Source organism: Peromyscus californicus, unplaced genomic scaffold, assembly GCF_007827085.1.
Source record: "Peromyscus californicus insignis strain IS unplaced genomic scaffold, ASM782708v3 Scaffold_4__1_contigs__length_199733344, whole genome shotgun sequence".
NCBI lineage: Eukaryota > Metazoa > Chordata > Mammalia > Rodentia > Cricetidae > Peromyscus > Peromyscus californicus.
Window position 1 is genome coordinate 151,650,847 of NW_026294562.1, and position 22,678 is coordinate 151,673,524.

Sequence of the window (22,678 nt, forward strand, 5' to 3'; positions counted from 1 at the left end):
AGTAATCCACAGTATGAATTACAAAAGAAGATGATGATCGACATGTGATAGAGACCCCAGGAAAGCCATGCTAAGTCTGGGTTCTAGACATTTAGGAAGAAATGTTTAAAACCTACTAGGAAAGAAATATTCAGGATGTTAGAGGTATCTTCAGTGGTTCAGTTATGGATGGTTTTCATTTTCTTTTTAGTTTCTTCATGTGACTACTGTATTCATATATTACTGTCATGACTGAGAAAAGTCTTTTGTGATTTGACTGATCTCAACTTTCTGGACACCTTGTCTGTATGCTCTAAGTCCCTCTAAGGACATGTCCCAAAAAACAACTCCTCATCCTGCTGTCCGATTTCCAACAAGCTCATGATCTTTCATCCATCTTTTGAAATCAATTTGTCCCATGGCTACCCTTAAGGACTAACTAGACGCTACCCAGGAAAGCTGGGAGCTACCAAAGCTGCTCAGAGTTCAAGGGGCTTCCTTTCTGGGGAATAAATAAAATTTTAAACAGAACATTTTTCAGTGTTCCCTCCATAACAACCTACAGACTCAGGGCTCTAGAAGATGAGACTTAAATAAAGGACGTATTCTGTGTAGATACAAAGGCCACCATCAAGTCCATGCTATACTGGTCCTCTTCTTAACCCATTACCCTAAATCAGTTCACTGCAGGCTTGTGTTCTCAAAAACTCTGGAAATAAACAGACTTTTTGAAGAAGATACTTTCTAAGTATTTCCAGAGCTGTTTGGTGAGGAGAGAGGAATGTGGAAAGCACACCCCAGGGCTTCAATTGAACACCTAATATGAATCAGTCTTGTACTGTCTCTATCGTGTTCAAACTTTAAAACCTAACTTCTCTAAGAATGATGAACTGAGGTATGAGCACTCTAGGAACAGACCCAAGATGCCAAGCTTACAGCTTTGACCCTCACCCTAAGAATGGCCACTGTCCTCCAAGCAAGGAAGATCTGTGTCACATTAGCATTTTCACACCTCCATGAGTGTTCTTCCAAGCACCTTGCGAATGCTCCTTGCAGGATTCTAAAAGGAAGAAGAGTCTGCTTTCCTGAAGTCAGTTCAGGTTGATGCTGATGAGTGTTGAAGTCGGGGTGGAAATCTAGGCCTGTTTCCCTCAGTGCCTTCTGCTCCTTTCGCTTTTCCTTTTTAAGTTTATTTTTGATGTGTGTGTGCAGGCTCGTGCATGTGCATGCATGCATGAATGCATGTGTGTGTGTGCATGTGCATGCATATGTGAGTGTGTGTGTGTGTGTGTGTGTGTGTGTGTGTGTGTGTGTGTGTGTGTGTGTGTGTGTCGGGAGGTACCTATGGAAGCCAGAAGAAGGTGTTGGATCCCCTGGAGCTGGACATAGAGGTGTTGTGAGTTGCCTATTGTAGATGCTGGAAACTGACCTCTAGTTCCTCTGCAAGAGCAGCAAGTACTTTCAATGGCTGAGTCATCTCTCCAGTCCATGGACTTTTCATTTTTGTGTAAGTCATCTCCAGAGCCCACTGTAGATTAGCAAACACAAAGGGACTTATTTCTTAAGCCCCTGCACCTCATTATTTCTCATTGTTCTCACCTACCCGCCCCCTTCAATGCCAAACCCAAACAGATCAGACAGCCTGTGGGAGGGTGGGAAGCACATGCTCTTTCCCTCAGAGTAATTAATTCCTTATTCCTCCTACTATCCATGTTCTCTGGCATTTATCGCCCGTATCTCACACTTTAGCAGTCAGTTATATGCCCTATAAAGTTATTCTCCTTAAATGTAAATTTTATGTCTCCCAAAGAGACCATAACCTCCTAGGGGTCAGGAACCAAATCTTACAGAATCACAGAATTAGAAAAGTAATAGTTTGTAAAATTCTTTGAGGGAGAGGGGAGAGAGAGAGAGAGAGAGAGAGAGAGAGAGAGAGAGAGAGAGAGAGAGAGAGAGAGAAAGAGAGAGAGAGAACTCTTTTCAGAAGAAACCTAATTTGTAATCCCAACCTCTCTGACTAAAACTTTAATCTCCCAAGGTCCAAAGAAGAAAAGAAAAACTATATATTGGCCTTGGCACAATTCATCAGTGAACTATTGGCAGGAGTTACACAAGGCTGTTCCCCAACTGTGATTTAAAGGCCGCTTTACAAAGGAAACCCTCGGTCTTTCATGCCTACCTCAGTATCTCTTTTTGTCTCAACCCTGGTGTAGAGAAACCTGGGCAAACCTTCTGACTTTGGAAACTATGCCAGAAGAGCTTGTATCATTGAAAGTGCTAGGACCCAATGTCAGGTGCCAGGAACCGAAGGACAAAGGCAGCATCTGTAGTCAGTTGGATGCTTGCTACATTCTGAATTCACATTGGAGGCGGGGCCTCTGGAATGCCCCTGTACAAGGCATCCTTCACTCTTGCACCATGTGAAGACCAAGTGAAGAATACGCCCTCACGAGGCATTAAATCTGCAGTTTCTTTCATCTGGAATTTCCAGCCAGAATGCTGAGACATCCATTGTTGACAAGCCACTGAGTTACAAACAGACTAAGAGTACCATGACTCTAAGTGCACATAAAGAGAGGCACATACCAATCACAAAATTCTACTGGAATTTGATAAAGCATATCATAGTCTTTTAATTGCTCTAGCTTACATCCATAATTCATCTGACTGAAGATTGAAGGAATTAACTCTATGGCAGCAGTTCTCAACCTGTGGGTAGCGACCCCACCTGGGTGATACAACCCTTTCACAGGGGCCAAATATCAGATATCCGCATATCAGATATTTACAATTCATGACAGTAGCAAAATAATAGTTATGAAATAGCAACAAAATAATTTTATGGTTAGGGATCACCACAATATGAGGAATGTTATTAAAAGGTTGCAGCATTAACAAGGTTGAGAACCACTGCACTATGGAGTTAAATAACTCAATTTAAAAAAAAAATTAATGAGAACATCATTGAGAGACTTTGAGGGGCAAACACTCAATGTTATCTTTATTAATCTTTTTGTTTTCTAATATTTTAATTGCATGTTTTCTGATGGTAAAACACAGGAACACCTTATATTTCTGTCATTGAAAATTTTTAAAAATGTGTAGAAATAAAGAGAAAATGTCAGCCATTCATTTGCTCTATATTACCTACTCCTATTACATCCCCATCTGTGTTTGTATCTATACACATGCATATCTTCTACTTGTTATTTTAATTAGAAAATAATATGTAATTATTACATATATTTACATCTTACATCTCATCACCCTACATAGTGTGAATTTTCTATTGAAAACTTCCCTCTAAATATTATTTATTATATATTGTATCCCATTATATGTATATAATGTAAACTAACCACATCTCCACTGCTGAACATTTGCAGTATTTCCAGTCTTTTTTCCCTTGTAAACAATTAATGAAATGAGTGGCCACAATGAAAATTTTGTTTAAATAATTGTGACAGACCATCTCTTGGAGATGAGTTGCTATAAATAAGTTGCTTCTGATACACTCATCAGGGGATCCATAAGAAAAGTTGCAACAATTTACATTCCCACAGCAATGTATGAAAATGCCCATTTCTTGATGTATATGGAATTATACAATATCCCTCTATATGTCCATCCACAGAATCATACATCATTTCAAGAACATTGTTGTTTTCATTATTTCTAATCTTGAGAAATTTATTTAAAGTTTGAATACGCTCTAATACATGCTGTCAGTTGCCTACACAACCGTGTATCTATACACATACTCACGCACACACAGAAACACATATGCACATAACAAACATACTCTCTTACACATATACATGCTACCCAACACAGATTTTCTCCTTCCTTGACAACATAACATACATTGGTGCTAGGAAACTGACCAAGTATACAGAAGATGGTGTTCCTTGCCCTATACTCAGAGAGGATAAATATCCGTTCAAGACAACTCTCTTCACCTCTTCAAGATACATTTTATGAATGGGTACACCAAACTACTTTTAGTCAGTAGGGCATTGTAGCAAATCTACAGGGATGGTGCTTCAAATAAAGACATTCTGAGTCCCAAGAAGGGACAGGAAGAAAGGAATTGGTCTTTCATTCATGAGGTTGTGATGTGGTTGAGTTCACCTCTCATATCTGGAAAGGTTTTCTTCTAACTTTGAGACTGAGAAGAACGATGGAAAAATAGAGTAAGAATCTGGAAGAATTTGTATACTGAAGGTGAAATGGAGCAGCTGAATTAGCTGAGGATCCATGTCTCTGGGTTATGAGCCGTATGGGAATAGACAGCCGGGTCACCGGTTATTGTTCTGATGGTATTTTTCCTTTGATTTATTCAGTTAAAATCACCTGAACCATCATTCCCTCCAACACACACCATGGTAATAGCATCCTTCCAATTGTTTGACAATGAAATGTGGATACTAGTGAAGAAATAGATAATGTAAATGTCTTTCAAATTCTCATAGTACGTAAGTGACATAATCAAAGCATGGTACTAGTGAGAATTTACCTACTAAACGGGATAGGTAGTGAATATTTTCAATGATCTTAGAAGAAAAAAAATACACTTCATTATACTTTATAAAATGTTTAAGAAAAACTCTCCTTGTGTCTGACCCCATCTCTCTGGTTGTCCTTCTATCTCTATACACACACACACACACACACACACACACACACACACACACACACACACACATGCCCACATGCACGCACACATTCACACTTTATCTTTAGGATGGAAATAAAGAATGTAAGATGGGAAGCTAGGTTGTTAAAGAGAAACACTTACTAATTGCAGAACCCAGATGCAGATATGGTGGGTCTATAAGCCAGCCTATACAGTTCTTAAGTGCTGGGGCATCCTTAATCAAACCCCTTTATGAGAAACTTAATTGTCATTCTGAAAGAACAACTCCAACAATAGCATGTACAGAAATATTCACAAGCCATTATGATGAATTTGGGTCAAGGGCAGCACAGTACTTAATAGGTTTGTGCGCAAATGCCCCAGGGGTGAGCTCCATCATTTGTCCTGCTTGCTGTACCGTGGCCCACGTGATTCAGCTCCTTCGCAACACAGACTGGGATGAAAAAGAACTCCACTTAAAGCAACAAAGAAGCCCAACAGTGGCCATGTCCTTCAGAATGACTTCCATCATAAAAGTTCAAGCTAAACATTCTCTGATGGCCTCCCTGACATGAATTTTCCAGAGTGAATTAATCTCAGCATGATATTAACATTGAATTTTCCACTATTACATATGGAGATGTAATAAAATAACCCAAGTTACTAGACTTTGCAAGAATTGTCTCCCCCACACAGTCCCTCTTAGGAGAGATTGTAATTTCCTTTGCTCCCCTTTTGACTTTGTCTTTGTTCACTTTTGATGAATAGAGATGTCCAATCCAAGGTGTGTAAATAATGCAGGTATATAATCATAAAAAAATTAAAGTAAATAATAAAGATGTATAATTTCTTCAATTCACCTTGAGTGGTTCTGAGACCCAAGTCTTCTGTGGCAATTCTCTGGTCATTGTGGGAACGCTGCACTTCTTTTGGGTCATGCCAGCTCTATAGGACTCCAAACATCCAAGGTGTTGGCATGGGATGTACAACCCTCACATGCAACACAGAAGCCACTATGGAGATGCCCAGTTTTGTCCTACCAGGACATCCATGGCATAGCTTAAGACTCTGAATCTTTCCCACCTATGGGGATATCACACAGCCCTTTTCTCCTGTGTCTCATCCATTTCAAAGTGCAGCCTCAAAGGCAGGGCCTTCCTCGACGAACAATTGGAGTTTCTGCTTTCACTGTCACTACCTTCCCAACTCCATGTCTGCCACCACCATTTTAAGATAATTCTTTTTTTTAAAGTACAATATAGAAGGCAACTATATATTCTTCTTGTTTTTTTTTCTCCCCACATGCCAGCTTCCTCTGTTCTTTGTGAAGTAGTGACTCTCGACCTTGACGGCACACATGGCTATGTCAAAAAAAGTGCAAAGGTCCGTGTACAACCTTAACCTCAAAAAAAAAAAAAAAAAAATCAAAATCACAAAGGATAGAATGGACTCTTTTTCTAAAATGTTTCAGGTATGTCTACCTGAGGGGAAGCTTGGCAATCTCTGTCCTGACGGGTTATGATTTTGTGATGCTGCTTTGCGACAGTCACACTCTGCTTTGGGAAGGAGTGGTTGACAATAGAGTCTCCTTATCTATTTAAGTGGAGGAAAGGAAAAGAGGCAAAAATTAAACCAACAAATCAAAATAAAAGGCAAATATCTTTTTAAAATAATCAGACTCTCTAGGTGGGTATTTAGACATCATACATAATGGTATGGTAACAAGATGAATGTCTTGTTATGACTTTTCTCATTCAATATATTGGTAAATGATTTCTGATATCTCTAATAAATATAGTCTATTCTCTATAGTTGGCATGGGAATTTCAGGTTTAAAGGTGAATTAATCCTTTGAAACTCTCATACATGTTTGCAATATATTTGTATTATAATCACTCTTCCTTCTACTCCTCCTAACCCCTTCCCTTTCATTTCATATCCTCTTCTTATTTTTTAATCAGCTGTTGAGTCTAATTAGTGATAGAATCTTTTTAAACTAAAGTGTGTCTATAGGCTTCTGACTCATTCCATTACTACAATGTCATCATCTCTTCTTAAACCAAAAAACAATTACTCCCAGTGTGGACAGACAACTCAAAATACAAACTATAAGCACTCTGAAGCAAGCACATGGCATACACTTGAAAGGTATGGATAATTTACAATATCATCCTATCAAGATAAGGAACATTCTCTCCAATTCACATGGCATATAATTCTAAATGGGAAAAAACCAACAGCCTTATATTTGGAAATTATGTATATGCATATATATATATATATATATATATATATATATATATACATATATATCATTAACCTTGTGCTGAAAACATATTCTAGAAAACAACCATAAAATTTCTCCTAGCAACTGTTCCTCACAAGATCTTTAAGGACTTGCCTAACCTTGCTTCATTATAAGGTGCTTAATTCTAACCATTAAGTTAATAGACTTTTATGTCGAAGCCTTTAACTAAGCTTCATCTGAGTGTTTCAAACGTGTGCTTTCTTCAAGGGTTCTCTCACACCAATATTAAGAAAATAAAAATCTTTTTAGTGAGGTAATAGAAATCACATGGGGTGTTTGTTATCTCACTTTTTCTCTTTATATCTATGCTCATGGGAAGTTTTTGGCATAAAAATGAATGCTTGCCCATTACTGTCAAGCACCTGTCCTATCATCACATGCTTTTGGTGTAAATCACAAGACTCTCTTTAAAGCTGCCTGCGTCTCTAATGACGACGTCTCGGCAAACAGCCACAGCACAGGAGTTCAGCTAGGGAGAAATGCAAGGCAGGAGCCAACAAATCACGCTGTCGACTCTTTCAAAACTTAAAGGAGTGTTCAGAAAAGAAAAGCCTCTCCCCAACACGCAAAGCTAAATACTGGTTCTTACCCTTGCAAGATTCACAGAGGAGCCACTAAGGAACCTCAGACAGGAGAGAAAATACTCCAGACTGACACGGCTTTCAGGGCAAATATCCGCCCCCCCCCAATGTCAAAAACCAAATGTGTTAGAGTTCATTCTTCAAAGGGACAGGAAAAAATTGCTTAGGAGACATATGTATAATACATAGTGTGAGACAGCCCTGAGTATCCAAGAGTAATGACTGAGTTACACTTTCAAGTTCTAGATAACTTTTCTCAATGTGAAACTGTGAGAGCATTGTTGCCCCATTAGTAGATGTTAGCCCAAGCTGGCCTCAGACTCACTAGTTAGTCAAGGATGACCTTGAACTTCGATCTTCCTGCCTCCACCTCTTGAGTGCTGAGATTAGAAATGTATACCACTCACCTGGTTTTATGCAATGCCTGGGATAGAGCCCCCAGGATATATGCATGTCAGGGGAGTTCTCTACTAACAGAGACCCAGGTCCATTTTTCTTTCAAATCTTAACAAGAAAAAAAATGGATAAAAGCAAATAGATTCTGTTTGTTTATCTGTTTCCTGCTTGACCTCTCTTCTCCAGGACCAGTCTGGCATCTCTTGCTTCAGGTGCAGGCTTCTGAGAGGACTGTTAGCAGAAGGTATTTTGGATAGGTGGTGTAGGGCCTTTCTGTTATATTTGTTAAGGAGTAAAGACAACAGAGTGTTTAACATCCAGTAATTATCTACTCTCTCCTAGCCACTAAAGATAGGTTGGTTTGACCAATAGCGTATTTCTGGTGGTGAATGAAAAAGAGCTTTCTCAATGTGAAGCTAGTCCCTCATCAGTCATGAACTCTGTGGGTGCATGGATCATTTCCCCCTAATTAGGTGACTGTATTTCCTAACTCATGGCAGACATTGATTGCACATTGACTATATTAGGTAATGAACGCATGAATCAAACAATCAGTTGAACAAATCACCAAATCTGTTTTATACTATACATATAGACTCACTAATTATTGGTTGCATGGAATTTTTCAGTGTGTATACTGATGTACCTATTTGACCTTAACCAAATATCTAACAAGCAATGGCTGATGAGTTCTATGTGGAATACACAGAAAAAAAAAAAAAAGATAAGCCAATATAACTTTGACACACTAAAAAACCAACAGTGAAGAGCAACAGTAGATAATTGATCCAGGATGGGGACTACAGTGATCTTTGGAAACAAAGACTGTCGATAGCAAAAATGTTATGCAAGCCCTTAGGATAATAACAGGTGCTTTTAAGCCTGGCGATTTTTTTCAGTAAATTGTCATCTGGAAATGAGACATCTGAATGTGTGTGTGTGTGTGTGTGTGTGTGTGTGTGTGTGTGTGTGTGTGTGTGTGTGTGTGTATCCTGTAGTGGCAGAAATCTATCTCATATCTTGTTTGTTACATCAGCCAGTCACTGCTTAAGGGAAGAAGTCTGCCTCATCAGTAAGTGAATGTCAAATCTTAGGTGGAGACAGCTTTCATCCTGAGGAGTAAAGACTTTATTTAGCCTAATGCAAAGGAGATGGCAGAGTTCTGGGGACTTGGTTTACTATAAAAGTATCTGTCAGAGGCTCCAGAACTAGACTAGAGAAGAAATGAAAACCAAAAGGATGTCTCTTGGCTCTCCCTTCCCATCTAAATTTCCCACTATAAAATTCTAAGCTAATATAGTCACCATATGTGAATGTGTTTCAGCTAACTCCAGTAGCTCCCTCTGGTTCACAAAAATAAAGATAATTAGTACTATTTCTTGAAAATCAAGGGCCCCTTTCTTATGACTGTCTGCTGGTCCCTCCCTCAATACATAATGCAAGGAACTTAATCTGGAAAAATTGCTATTTTATTATGTAGTTCTGAGTCTTGAATGCAGGGTCTCATGCACTAGGCAAGCTCTCCATTGTTGATCTGCATCCTATACCTTTGTTACTTTTTGAGACCATCTTCCCGACAACAGGCAACTGCTGTAGCAAAACAGTTTACAGACAGCTTCTGGTGTCAAGAGAAACTATGTTGAGAATCAAGTATCAGTCAGTTTACAGCATTTATTTGCAGGGAGACACCGCAGGGCTGAACTTCCTCTTCCCTTTGTGGCCGGAAGTTTCAGTTCCAGCTCATCAGTGATCCGAGTTCAGTATCACCTCCTGGGTGATAGCTGCGGGGATTCCCATGTTCTCTTTCCTCCAGTTTTCATCACAGTGACTCTTCCATGAGCTTGAACCCTAAAGCAATGCTAAGCAGAGCTCTCTTGTTGATCAGCAATGGATAAACACGACTGAGACGCGATGGTGATGCTGTGAAATTTCTTGTGCTTAAGCTTATCTGTTACAGTACAATATCCTTTCCTGGCTGACCTAAGTGTTCCATTAAGTATTTTCACATAGATTATACTTACTAATCTTCACACATTGTAAGATATGAACAAGATTTTACACCAGAGGATTTCTGAAGTGGAAAAGTCATCCATGGCCCATTACTTGAATACATTCATTCACTCAACAAGTGTTCACTGAGCACCACTGTGTTGAGTGATGATGTAGGTGGTCAAGACAGAGTAGAAGGCAAATGAGAAAAAAAATCATTTATATACAAAACATACTCTACATGATGATCTCATGCTCAGGGGATTGAATTCAGATGTTATGATGGAGGAAATGCAGAGTGATTTACATTGTTCAGTGGAAGTCTCATTTTTAAGCTGAGATTTTTAACAAGACAGAGCTCCCAGTACAGACCTAAGATGAAGAGATTTCCAAGAACATCCAAGAGGGAGTGACAGCTCACAGAGAAACAAGGTCATCAGGAAAAGAAGACAAGATGAAGGAAAGCATCCTACAATGGTGGAAGGAAAACTGCTATGAAGTTAGAGGCAGAAAGGATAAAACCACTATTCTATAGTGAAATATGAAGATCAGACTGGATTTTCTGTGTACTGGGATACACTGGTGAGTTTTGAGTGTATTCCTATAGTTTCAGTTCATAAAAATGTGCTCTAGGGTCCTGGAGAGATGACCCAATGGTAAAGAAGGCTTGCTGCTCTGCCAGAGGACCAGAGTTTGCTTCCCATCCCTTATGACAGTCATCTTACAAACACCTGTAACTCCAGCTCCAAGGTATGGCGATGGGAGGTCCAATGATCTATCTGGCCACTGAAAGCACTCACACACGCATGTGCACATAAACACACACACACAGAGATACAAATAAATCTTTTAAAAATGTGCTCTGGCTGCTATATGAAGAATGGGTTATAGTGGAGTAGTAGAGCAAGGCCATTCCACTTGCATGGTACAGCTATGTAAGGAAGTGAACAGACTTAGGATAGTGGGAGTGTGTCAAGACTGAGTCAACAAGACTAGAGATGGAAGTGTAAGTGCACACTCAATAGCCCCCATTCCCAGGGAGGAGAAGGAGTCAGGCACAACCCTCAAAGGCTCATCTTTCAAAACTGGGCAGATGATACAGTTATTGCCAGCTTTTCACAGACTGAAGGAATGGAAGGAAATGAATGAAGAGCTCTGTTGTACACACGTTAGGAGGACATGAACATGACTTCTTATAGACTTGGACAACAGATGGAATATATGATTCAGAAACTCAGGAGAAAGAAGCTTGGAACAGAAACTCAAAGATGCTGCATTCAAGATCATAAAGTTGATGAAGCTGTACACATGTACTCATGCACACGGACACACACACGGACACAGACGTAGATACGCACAAAGAAATATAATGAAATTACAAACTAGGTACAGGACAAGTAGGCACCTATCATACAGAGGCGGGGCCCCTGACCATGGAAATGCAGGCCAGTTTTTAGGAAAAAGAGAAGAAAAACTGACAATAAGTAAACATTAACCAAATAATCCTGATTGGCTCCCAAATGCCCAATCTCTGACCACTAAATGTGTTTACCACCTAACTTAATCTAATGATTATCTTTCTGGATATTTTCTTATATGCAAAAAGTACTCATTTCATTATGATGGCAAGAGAATATAGTGTGACACTTTCTACTTTTAGAACTACTATCTCTTGGTCCCTCAGTGTTACCATAGGCAACTGGCACTTCAATTTTAACGCACATACCCGTTTATGTATGTTCACACACACAGGCACAAATACTGGCTGTGGAAATCAATTATGCAGATAAAATTGCTTCCATTATTATTATTCTTTTCTCAAAAGAGGATATCGAAGTGAGGCAGGGGAAATGCTGTAGGTAAATTGCATGACTCTATGCATGAGGAGATAATGTGAGGATCCAGGGATGGTGCAGAGCAAGACTGACTTAGCAGAGCAGCCGAGTCTTAACACTCACCCGTACAAGAGAAGTCATCCACACGGATGTATCCTGGGATGCAGTCACAGCGGTATAATCCCGGCAGGTTGACACACACTGTGTTGGCATGACAGTAGTGCATCTTCGCTGCACACTCATCAATATCTAAAAAAGAAGAAACAAAATTATGGTTAGCGGAGCAATCAGGTCAGAGTGTAATTACCCTGTAATGAAATTGTGAAAGGTGCATGCCCACTGATGTCAGGAGTAAAAGCAAGATGCATTAAATTCAAACACTTAGGTGCAAAAGCAGCTGGCTCACTGGATCCCGTTCTGGGCTGAAAGTATTCTAGAAAAATGCATGATAAGGTACCACAGCTGAGAACCCAAGAAGGGTGAAGACAAAAGTCAATTGTTAATTTCTCACCATGTAAGAAATTCTATTGAAATGCATCAAATCAAGGAGCTCTGCAGCCACCAAACTGAGGCCTATTAATAGGTATTGGGCATCCACAGGACATGGTGTGGCTTTCATCAGAGAGATCAAGGAATCAGTCTCTCTCTGCTTATGTATCTTACTGAGATATGCATTAGTCCATCTGTTACCAAATGATGCTGCAGCCATTTCCTCCACACTGTACCCTAGATTTAAAACAGCAACTGTTTTTGGATGTAAAATCAGCACTTCCATGCTCTGATCTGGGGTTGTGCACCAGGTGATGGGATACTGAAGACGATATTGTCTTTGAGGTGGAGGTCAGAGCATCACCTTCTGTCTATAAGTAGTTCCTGAAGAAGATTAAAACACCTTACAACTATAAACACAGAGTCCAGTCTTTTCTAGAGGTATGTTTTCAAAAATTGTTTTATGCTCATTTTGTTCAAACTACTGTTATATAATCGCTGATGGAGTTGTTAAAACAGCACAGGAATACAGGACAGAAAATATGAGGTCCTGTTTGCCTACGCAGCAGCTCTGAACCTAATGTTTTGTATCATTCAATGTATTAACTAGCTTTATTCGAATGTAATTCCATGATCAAAGTGTATATATATCACTTCTATCTTAAAGTCTAGAAAATGGAGGTACAGAGAAATTAAACTATCTGTCTGAGTCAACCCACTCAACATGCTGCACATGGGATTTGAACTCATACGTCTCTTATTAGCTATGATGTCAGCTGTAAGGACCTTGAAGTTGAAAACAGTCAAATTCACTTTTTTTTCAATAAGATAATTATTGACATCCTAATATTTTAATTTATAGAAAACAGAAAAAATTGGCTATAGCGAGTCACTAGAAAACTCATTTATCTGTTTAGTTTTTAAAAAGAAAAGTAGTTTGATTTATTTCCCAATAAAACACAGTGGAATAACATTAGACTCTCTTCAGTTCTAAAGAGCTGTCAACCTATAAATAAGAGTTATTGTTGGGTAATTGAGGTCTTAGGAGGAGAGCCACAGTTAACAAGACTCCTATAACCTTGGTATGAGAACAAAGCACCAAAAATTAATGAAAGAACTCAAGCAGCCAACAACTTCGTGTGGGCCAGTCTGTGGCTCAAGAATACTCCAGGGAACCTCACTTCCAGCAGAAATCTGGACAGAGGAGAAGAACTGTGGCGCCAGCAACACACTTCTTTCATGCACGCATGGACAACTAGGAGTCACAGAGAGAGCCTGACCCACCATTTTGAAAGTGTCCTTGTTTGTGTCACTGTTGCTGTGATGAAACACCATGACCAAAGCAATGTGGGGAGGAAAGGGTTTATTTGGCTTATGCTTCCACACCACTGTTCATCATCAAAGGGAGGCAGGGCAGGAACCTGGAGGCAGGAACTAATGCAGAGGCCATGGAGGGGTGCTGCTTACTGGCTTGCTGCTTATGGCTTGTTCAGCCTGCTTTCCTTCTTTCTTTCTTTTTTTATTAACAAAAATTTTTTTATTCATTTTACATACCAAAGATCCCCCTTCTCCCCTCCTCCTGCCCCTCCAGCCTTCCCCTCCCAACTCACCCCCCATTCCCTCCTACAAGAAGGTAAAGCTTCCCATTAGGAGGTACATTTAGTAGAGGCAGGTCCAAGCCCCTCCCTCTGCCTCAAGGCTGTGCTAGGTTTCCCATCATAGAAGCAGGCTCCAAAAGGCCTGCTCATGCACCAGGGATGGATTCTGATCCTACTGCCAGAGGGCCCCTTAAGCAGATCATGCTACACAACTGTCTCACTATGCAGAGGGCCTAGTCCAGTCCCATGCAGGCTCCACAGCTGTTGATCTAAATTTCATGAGTTCCCACTAGTTTGGTTTGGCTGTCTCTGTAGGTTTCCCCATCATGATCTTGATGCCCCTTGCTCATATAATTTCTCTTCCCTCTCTTCGACTGGTCTCCCAGAGGTTGGCCTGGTATTTCAGCCTGCTTTCTTATAGAACCCAGGACCACCTGCCCAGGGGTGGCCCCACCCCTGGTGGGCTAGACCCTCCCCATCAAGTGCTAATTAAGAACATGCCCTGCAAGCTTGCCTACAGCCAGAAAATTCTGAAGGAATTTTCTCAGTTGAGTTTCCCTCCTTTCAGATGACTATAACTTGTGTTGAGTTGATATAAAACTAGCCAGCACAGAAAGCAGCTTAGTTATTATTGTTTGTTGCAAGCCTTTAGTCTGACAATAGAAGGGTGGTAGATTAAACTGCTGGAAGTGAGAGGCTATAAACATAAGAGAAGCCAGGTATTAAGAAAAGTTTTGGTGGTAGCATTGTTCATAAAAGTTTTCCTGTTTCTGGACGCAGCAGGATCACACTTCCCCATCCTCATCTCAGTTAGGCATGGCTACATGATTGCACATGAATTCTAAGTGTAAGAGTAGCCTTGTGGGTAGAAAGGTATAGTAGTAAGCCAGCATCTGCCTCTACATCTGCTTGTTGACACCTTAGAAACCATGGAAACATACACATGGGTATTCTTTCAGCACTAGGCCCCTGAGTTACAAGCAGGTCATCAGCAGGCATTGTTAAAGCGTTGCATGATGCGTAGAGATACATTCTTGAACCTTCTCCAACTAGGACAAAGGGCTACGTCAAAGAAGAAGACTGTGAAAGTGGATCTTAAAAGATGAACATGATTTATCGGGTGAGTATCCAGAGGAGGAAACTATGGAAGAAAACTTTTAAGTCTCTGTGGAGTTAGAAAGGGAGAGAGTCATGGAACCATGACTCTTAAGAACCCCAAGTAGCCAGTTGTGGTGGTGCATGTTGGTAGTACATGCTGAAGCAGTGAAGGCAGAAGAGTCGTGAGTTTGAAGTCAGCCTGAGCTACATCTGTGGGAGCTGGAGATAAAGGTTAAAAGGTTAAGAAAGCATGCCTCTCTCATAGAGGACCAGAGTTTGGTGTCCAGCACACACATAGGGTGGTGCATAACCACTCTAACTCCAGCTTCAATGATCCTGTGCCCTCTTCTGACCTCCACAGGCAGCTTCACCCATGTGTACATATGCCTCCTCCCCCATTTTTAGAAGGATTTAAATAGCTAAATTAGCTTTTACTGAGCTCAGTGGTAGAATAATGAGCAAATTGCCACCTTGGACCTCACAGCCTATGAAACCTTTAATAATTTTTACCGAAAATGTGAAAGTTTTTAACAAAGTATTTTACATACTCTGAGAGGGTCACAGGAGGTTTTCTGCGCAGAAAGATATTCTGTGGGGGTACTGTTTCATCTGACACTTGAGGTAGAAGTGAGACAGAGAGGAGAGAAATGATATACCACATGGCAGAGGGCGTTGGAGAAGATGGTTTCAAGGAGCTTTGCCTCCTGGAAATTGGGCTGAAAAGAAATCAAAGTTCAGGCTAGCTCCCGCCAGACCTCTCGGCCCACATGAAGGAGCCTGGACTTTAATCAGGGCAGTGACACAATCCAATTTCTGTTTTTAAAATATCACTCCAGCTGTAGGAAAGAGAATTGATTGGACTAGGCAGAGCCGAGGGTAAATCACGTTGGTATTTTGCTCACAGCCACAGCCACACTGAAGTCCATCTCACTCTGCTGGGATGCCCAACCATTCTTCAAGATGAGAAACTAGTCAGGACCTGCCTTGGAGGTGATTCAATCTTCACCCATGGCCACAGCTGACAACTAGGATGCTGACTGAAGTCAGTGCTTGCCCATCAAGGATGCCCGTCCATTCCTTCCAAGAGAGACTCGTGGCTCACTTCCCTCAGGCCTCTGTGAGACTGTTGTGGAGTATTGTTTTAACTGGGCGAAGATGTGTTACATTTGCTTCTGCTGCCTTTGTTGACTAGGTAAAGATGTGTTTCATTTGCGTTGGTTAAATAAAATTAACCTCGGCTCAGAGTGGCGGGGTTAGCAACTGGTTGACAGGAAGTAGCCGGGAGGAGCTGAGCGTGGATTTTTTGTTGTTGTTGTTGTTGGGGGGCGGGGAGTGGCATCAGGGGATGCCAGCAAAAAGAGAAAGTTAGTCAGTTGCTACTCTAACTCTCCCAGCTTGCAGGTTTTCACCCTAGCCTTAGAATCTCGAGTTTTATTAGAACGATAGAGATTTAGTTAGAACTACCTTTAGCAGAAGCAACAGAGCTGTTGTCTGGGGGTGCAGAATCCCCCCCAGGCTATAGCCTTAGTGGCCTGGCTGCTAGTAGTTTCAAGCACAGCTACCGTAAGAAGGTAAAACAGCATGCCACCACATTTGGATTTGAAGAAGTTATTTGTCTATGGCACGCTTACTTTGATTCTCCTTACTTCCCAGGCATTTAAGGCCTTGAATGAAGGTATTTTCAGAACAACAGAGAAGGAGGTGGTTATGAAACCCTAGAGAGAAATTCTCACAGAAATTTAATCAAACCCTGGCTCTCTGTTCTAAGTCCTTCAAGCCTTGTAGCCCGGCTTCTCAGCTGCTCTAGTGAGGTGTCCTGCAGTGGGCATTGTTTTTAGCTCATGCTCATAATTTGGGTTCCTGCATGTCCAAGAATTCCATGGTATCGGCCTAGAGAGACAGCACCAAAGCAGAGCTGAAGAAATGCAGAAAGTCAAACTGAGCCAAGCTCCTCTTTGTTTTTTCGCTTTCGTTCAACCACCACATGTAAGAGGCACAAATGGTGGTACAGGTGGAGGGAGGGGAGAAAATGAAACGGGGTCACCCCTCTGAGTCCCTGGAAGAGAGGGAGGAGGTGGCAACTTCCGCAGTGTCAGGGTAGGGGTGGGGGTGGAACAGTGACAGCTTTGTCAAGATAAAGGTTGCCTCTCTCCCTCCTCCGGGAAAGGCAGAACAGCGCACAGCTTCAACAGGACTCCAGAGTGCTTCAGAAAAGAAAATCGGATTAAAAAGAGACTCAAAATAAAATTAACATCTTCAAAGAGCTGAGATACCCAGAGAAAACAACCTCCAGGAATAGCTGAGATTTTAAAAAACATTTCCCCCCACAACTGAGATTTTTAAAGTGAGCCTAGGACAAACGCTGTGTTTTGTTCACAGAGCAAAGGGCTATAAAAGTTAACAAATAATAAGAAAACAAAAACCATAAGGTACTGGTCAAAAGAATGAGCCACTATTCAAGGTGAGAATACATGGACCCCAAACAGGAAAGAAGAAGGATCCTTACAGGGATGGGAAGTTCTGCACCTGAGCTTATCAATGCAGAAAGTGTTCTGCCTGAAAAAAAAAAAAATCTGGAGCAGTGGTCTCTCTCAAAGTAATGTTCACCCCAGAGCCAGGAAGGAAGGAAAAGCTAGTCTGTGGCAACCTTGAGTGGGTCATGATCACACCCAAATCCAGGCTCCAGCTAAGGCGCTGAATTTGCCCTAATAAGACGCGAAGTGGAACCACAGTGAACTTGACATCTGTTGAGATCTGGGGGGGACAGTGGAGTGACCTACACAGCACACACCTGCTGAAACACGGGCCAGCCCACAGCTGGTGAGCAACAATGCCTCTTGTTTGTACATAGAAGGCACCAGGCTCAGCAACCCATATGCAGCATCTCAGCATCCCACTTACCTACTGGACCACGCTAGCAAGTAGGTAGCACATGTCAGATAAGTAAACTGGCTCCGAGATTATGACAGCACTTAACCAAAGCACAAAGTCAGTGGACATTAAAACCTGGATTTGGCTACAAGCAATTCAATTAGAAAGGGCATTTCCACTGGTGGTTCTAACACTTACTTGAGTGTCAATTCAATGACTTTATGCGTGGCTGCTGTCCCTGTGATATGTACAGGAACAGACAGCTCTCCACATCTGTGTCCACTGCCCACACCACCCATGACATCTGTTCTGGTATCACTCTCTCCACTGAAACAGCAGTGCCACCCCAGGCGCCACAGTTTCCTTGGCTCTTTTAAATCAAATCCTAACATTTTCACACTTCAGGCTCAGGGTCCCAAGGCTCCCAAACAGGCAGGAGCATCCTCTGCCACCTTGAACCTGTTTCTTCATATAGCTTCTACTTCAGTTACTTACAACTATCGAAGCCTCCAGTGAATTAGAAATCAGCAGAATGCCCAGGTATTTATACGATTATCCACTGTTGTTAAAGTGCAGTGTATTTTGGCTCCAGCAGAATGGAGCTTGAATTGTGATTCATTCATATAAATTGCTTGTCGTCTTTGAAATATTAGAGTTCATCTTCTCGTGGTCTTTGGAGGTAATGAAAACACATGATTTATGTCCCTAGGACGGTGAAGTGGTTTGTTTTCATTTTTTAAATGTATACTTATAGATTTTCAAATGAAACTTGATGTGACATAATGGTTCTTCACACACCACCAGCCTCCATCTACAGGACTTCGGAGTAAACCCTGACCGACCCAAATTGGGATCACTGTCATTAAGTTAGAGTGCAAATGAACATTAGCTTGTGGTGCAGGGTCTAGGCAGCACACGGAAGTGGGTACAGGGATTCTTCTTAATAAAATATGGTCTATGCAGACTCATTATGTATGGCTTTCCTAGGCAAGAAAAAGCAATCCAGAAAGAGTGAGACCCAGAGATGGGGGGTTGGGGAGAACAGAGAAGACCATGCTGCTGGTGTTTGGAATCATGTTCTGACCAAGGACTGTGGGCATCTTCTCTCATTCTCTCTAAGTCCTCTGGAGCTGGCTTTAGTATCACATGTGGAGTCCCTGGAATTTTAGACAAGGTCCACATGACATCAAGAAGCATACATAGCCATGTTCTGCTCTGAGCGATGAATCAGGGACATTGCTTGTTGGTCGAATCGCTTGTTGCTGAATTGTGTTCTTGCTTTGTTAAAGGTCTTCAGTGCTGGAGATTGAACCAGAACTCTCCACCTATGTCACAAGGGACATCTGTTTAAATTTCAGCTTCTGCATGTGTGGCATGTGTTAGAGCACTGAGTCACCCTGGCATCACTCTTGGCTTTTCTATTAGTCACGTGTGGCTCTGGACCAGTCATATTTCCTGAGACTGTAGATCATGTAAAGTGAGGGAATCGGACCCAATACCTGTGAAAGGTCCTCTGGCTCTAAGGCTCTGGACAGTTTCAGCTATTTCTATCCATTCATCTTCAGGTCCTGGGCCACCTTCTCTCCTTGCAGGACATCCTAAGTGTCCTTCCAAGACAACAGTCCTGAAGGTCACTCTCCAGGTGACCAGAGCCCCCACTATGGACCCCTGCCAGCTGCACTGGCATCTCCCCAGGAAGACAAAATAGCCTATCTTCACACAAAAGCAGCCCCAGACAAGCTCTCTGTGGACTGTTCAGATAACCTGCAGGGCAGCTTTACCAGACTGACCTCCCGGCTGTGCAGCAAGCCAGACATTGAAAATACGACAGTTTGGCCAGTTGGCTGACATTTTAGAACCGGCTCTCCTCTCCTTTCCGTAGGTGCCATATTTACATTTTTTTAAATGTTTAAGTTTATGCAGTCTCTAAATTGAAACTATAAAAATTGAGCAGTGGGTTAGAGCACTGCAAACACTCTGTAAGCTACTGGTGGGTTGACGGCTGCCTGTCAGAGTCATTCATCTGAATTAAGAGAATGCCCAACCAGAACAAGTCCTGATATGAACTGAGCCTTGAGATGATGATGATACATCAACAGCACGCTCACCGATGGCGGCTAATATACCTGCTGGTGGAGATGCTAATACGTGCAGAGATGTGGGTGCCACGCCTGTGCCTTCAGTTTTACTGTAAGGAAGCCACACACTAATTTCAAAAACATATTTTAGGCTGAGTTTTTAAAACCTAGGAAGGAAGACAAAGTGGGGACTGCTTTATGCTTTCTTGTGTGAGAAGACAGAGTGAGGCCCTGGATTTGACCATTGGTGCCATAGAGAGAGAGAGAGCAAGCAAGTTAGAAGGGCCCGGGATAGGGGTCCCATAGGAACAGAGATTATCTTTCTCATTGGTGCTGGAAACAGAATCAAAGGTCAAGGCCTTTTTATTCCAAAATTGGCACTTTATACCCTGTTCCATTTGTCTGTAATCATGGGGCTGGGGTCTAGCTGAGCTGGCAGAGTGCTTGCCTAGCATGTACAGAGCTGTGGGTTCGAACCCCAGCATCACATAGGCAGAGGTTGGTGATCACGCCTGTAATCCTAGTGTCATTCAAGAAGTGAATGAATATACATGGGGCCCTTTCTCAAAGAAAAAAATCTCTCCCATTTGTCTATAATTATAGTTTCTTCCTAAATCAAGGGGGAAACTATCAAATCATTACAGAATCTAGGACTACAAACAAATGCCCACCGATGCCAGATAGGGGTGTGTGTGTGTGTGTGTGTGTGTGTGTGTGTGTGTGTGTGTGTGTGTGTGTGTAGATGAAATGTGTCCTTTTCACAAAGAAATGCCTTCTTTATAATGAACAGAAATGTTGGGAAAGCTCCAGTCCAATTGACCTCTATGAGAGAGCACATGAGGATCAGTCAGCTGGGACCGCCTAAGTACCAGACACACCTTTAGAGAATTTATGTGAAGGAATTCATTCAACACTCACAGCTCTACATGGTACTGGTTAGAGCCATTTTCACTTAGTGGATTAGGGAATGAAGGCACAACAGATCGTCAAAGGTCACATAGGTCAGAGCAGACCCAGACGTGAGGCTAAGGACACAGGCTACACAACTCTGCATTGAATGGTGTGGTCTCTCCTGAAAGATGGGCCAGGGATCTTATCTTCCTACACCACACAGAAGTGCTAGCGTTTTATATCTTCAGGCATTGGTTCTGCCTCTCCTTGGAACATTGCCAGCTGACCAAAATGTATCTGCCAATGCAATTCAACTCACAGACGGCTGCCTAAGGGATTGGGGGTGGGGGAGGGCAGGGGGGAAAGGGGGAAGTGGGAGAGAAAATTAGTAATAAAAAGTTCAGAAGGGGGAAGGAAATGACTTTTATCAAACAGCATAGCTCATTGTTGTGGAGGGTATTGTGTCCCCCAAATTCACATGTTCAAGCTCTACCCTGTCCCCAGCATGATACTGTCTAGAGATCAAGGCAATTGGGGCTAGAGGCAAGCCAAAGGACAGGGGCTTCATCCTGTGTGCTGGCCCTCTTAGAAAGAGACACTGGGTCCTTGGTCTTCTTCCTCTTCTGTCTGAAGCTGAGTGGGCCAGCTGCCTGGAAGCCAGAAAGAGAACCCTCACCAGAGCCTCCCCATGCTAGGATCCAGATCTCAGATTCCAACCCCCCCTCCCCAAAAGCAAGCAAACATCCTGGGATTTCAAGCTACCCAGTCCTCAGTGTTCCATTGTGGCTCTGGGAGCTGCTTCCCACTACAACCCTTTCAATTTCTCCATTGACTAAGGAAATGGATTTTTCCATCAAGTTCCACCATATGTGTCAAACAAACATGCTGCCAGCTAGATCAAATATCTTCAGGTTTAAATCCCAGGGGACATTTTGGTCTTCTCATGACTGACAAAGAAATCTTCTTACACCATAGCATTTAAGACTGTTGGTTTGCTGGTATTTTTAAAGTATTTTCCATATTTAGCAACATAAGATACTTGGAAATTCAGGATAACGTGTTTGTTTTTGATCCTGCTGGGCTCAATTTCAGAATCAAACACTGTCATAAAGTAACATTTGTGCTTTAGTTGTTGGGAATCACAACACACTGATTTCCACTTAAAGCTGGGAAAGCACACCCCATGACATTCTGCCCACCCTGGCACTTCTGACCTTTAAGAATGCCCATAAACTGGCATTAACTATCTGTGAGGAGAGTAATACCTAGGGTGAAGAGTCATTAATCCAGTCTCTGTCTTAGGCTGCACCACAGCCTGTCTCAACCCACAGGTGTCTAAGCTCCACTTCAGAAGATGGTAACAACCAACAAGACCAAGGTTTCCCCAAAGAAAGGCAAGTTCATGAGATACAAGTTAGAATACCCTGGACACATGAAAATAAGAGAAATATTTTGTCTTCGGTATAGTTGGGAAAGGAAATTCAAGAGCTATTGGGGGTCTGGCAGACTCCACAAGCAGTGAAGTGTCAGCTTGTTGCTGTGATGTAGCTTGGCTCTTCAGAAGTTATACCCATTTATGAGGGAGGTACCGACATGATGATGGGTTATGTGAGTGCCATTCAAGGCCTCCTGATAAAAGGCTCAACACAGAAAAGGGGCTGTGTGCTTTGATCACCACATTGTGCCAAGCATAGGCATAGCACTTTCATATACTGATTCATTTTGTATTTATTACAGCATGAATAATATGTACTAAATACTATGAACACCTTTTATTTTATAGGTGCCCAAGAGGTAAACGAGATGGAAGGTAGAATTTAAACTATGGCACCTACCTTTCCCTCACCCTCTGTGAACTGCCTTAGTTTCTCTGTTCCCCTCCTGGGTTTTTATTAAACAGCAATTTTCCTGTAGCCATGTAATCAAATT

General features: G+C 41.9%; 1 protein-coding gene across 2 annotated transcripts in view; it reads right to left on the reverse strand.

Annotated features, from left to right (window-relative positions):
• Nucleotides 1-22,678, reverse strand: part of Nell1 (neural EGFL like 1) — an 839,269-nt gene that overhangs the window by 389,714 nt on the left and 426,877 nt on the right. For both annotated transcript variants that reach the window (XM_052761990.1, XM_052761989.1), the window contains exon 13: nucleotides 11,848-11,973. In XM_052761990.1, the coding sequence (XP_052617950.1) occupies nucleotides 11,848-11,973 (126 nt within the window). The remainder of the gene's footprint in view (nucleotides 1-11,847; nucleotides 11,974-22,678) is intronic.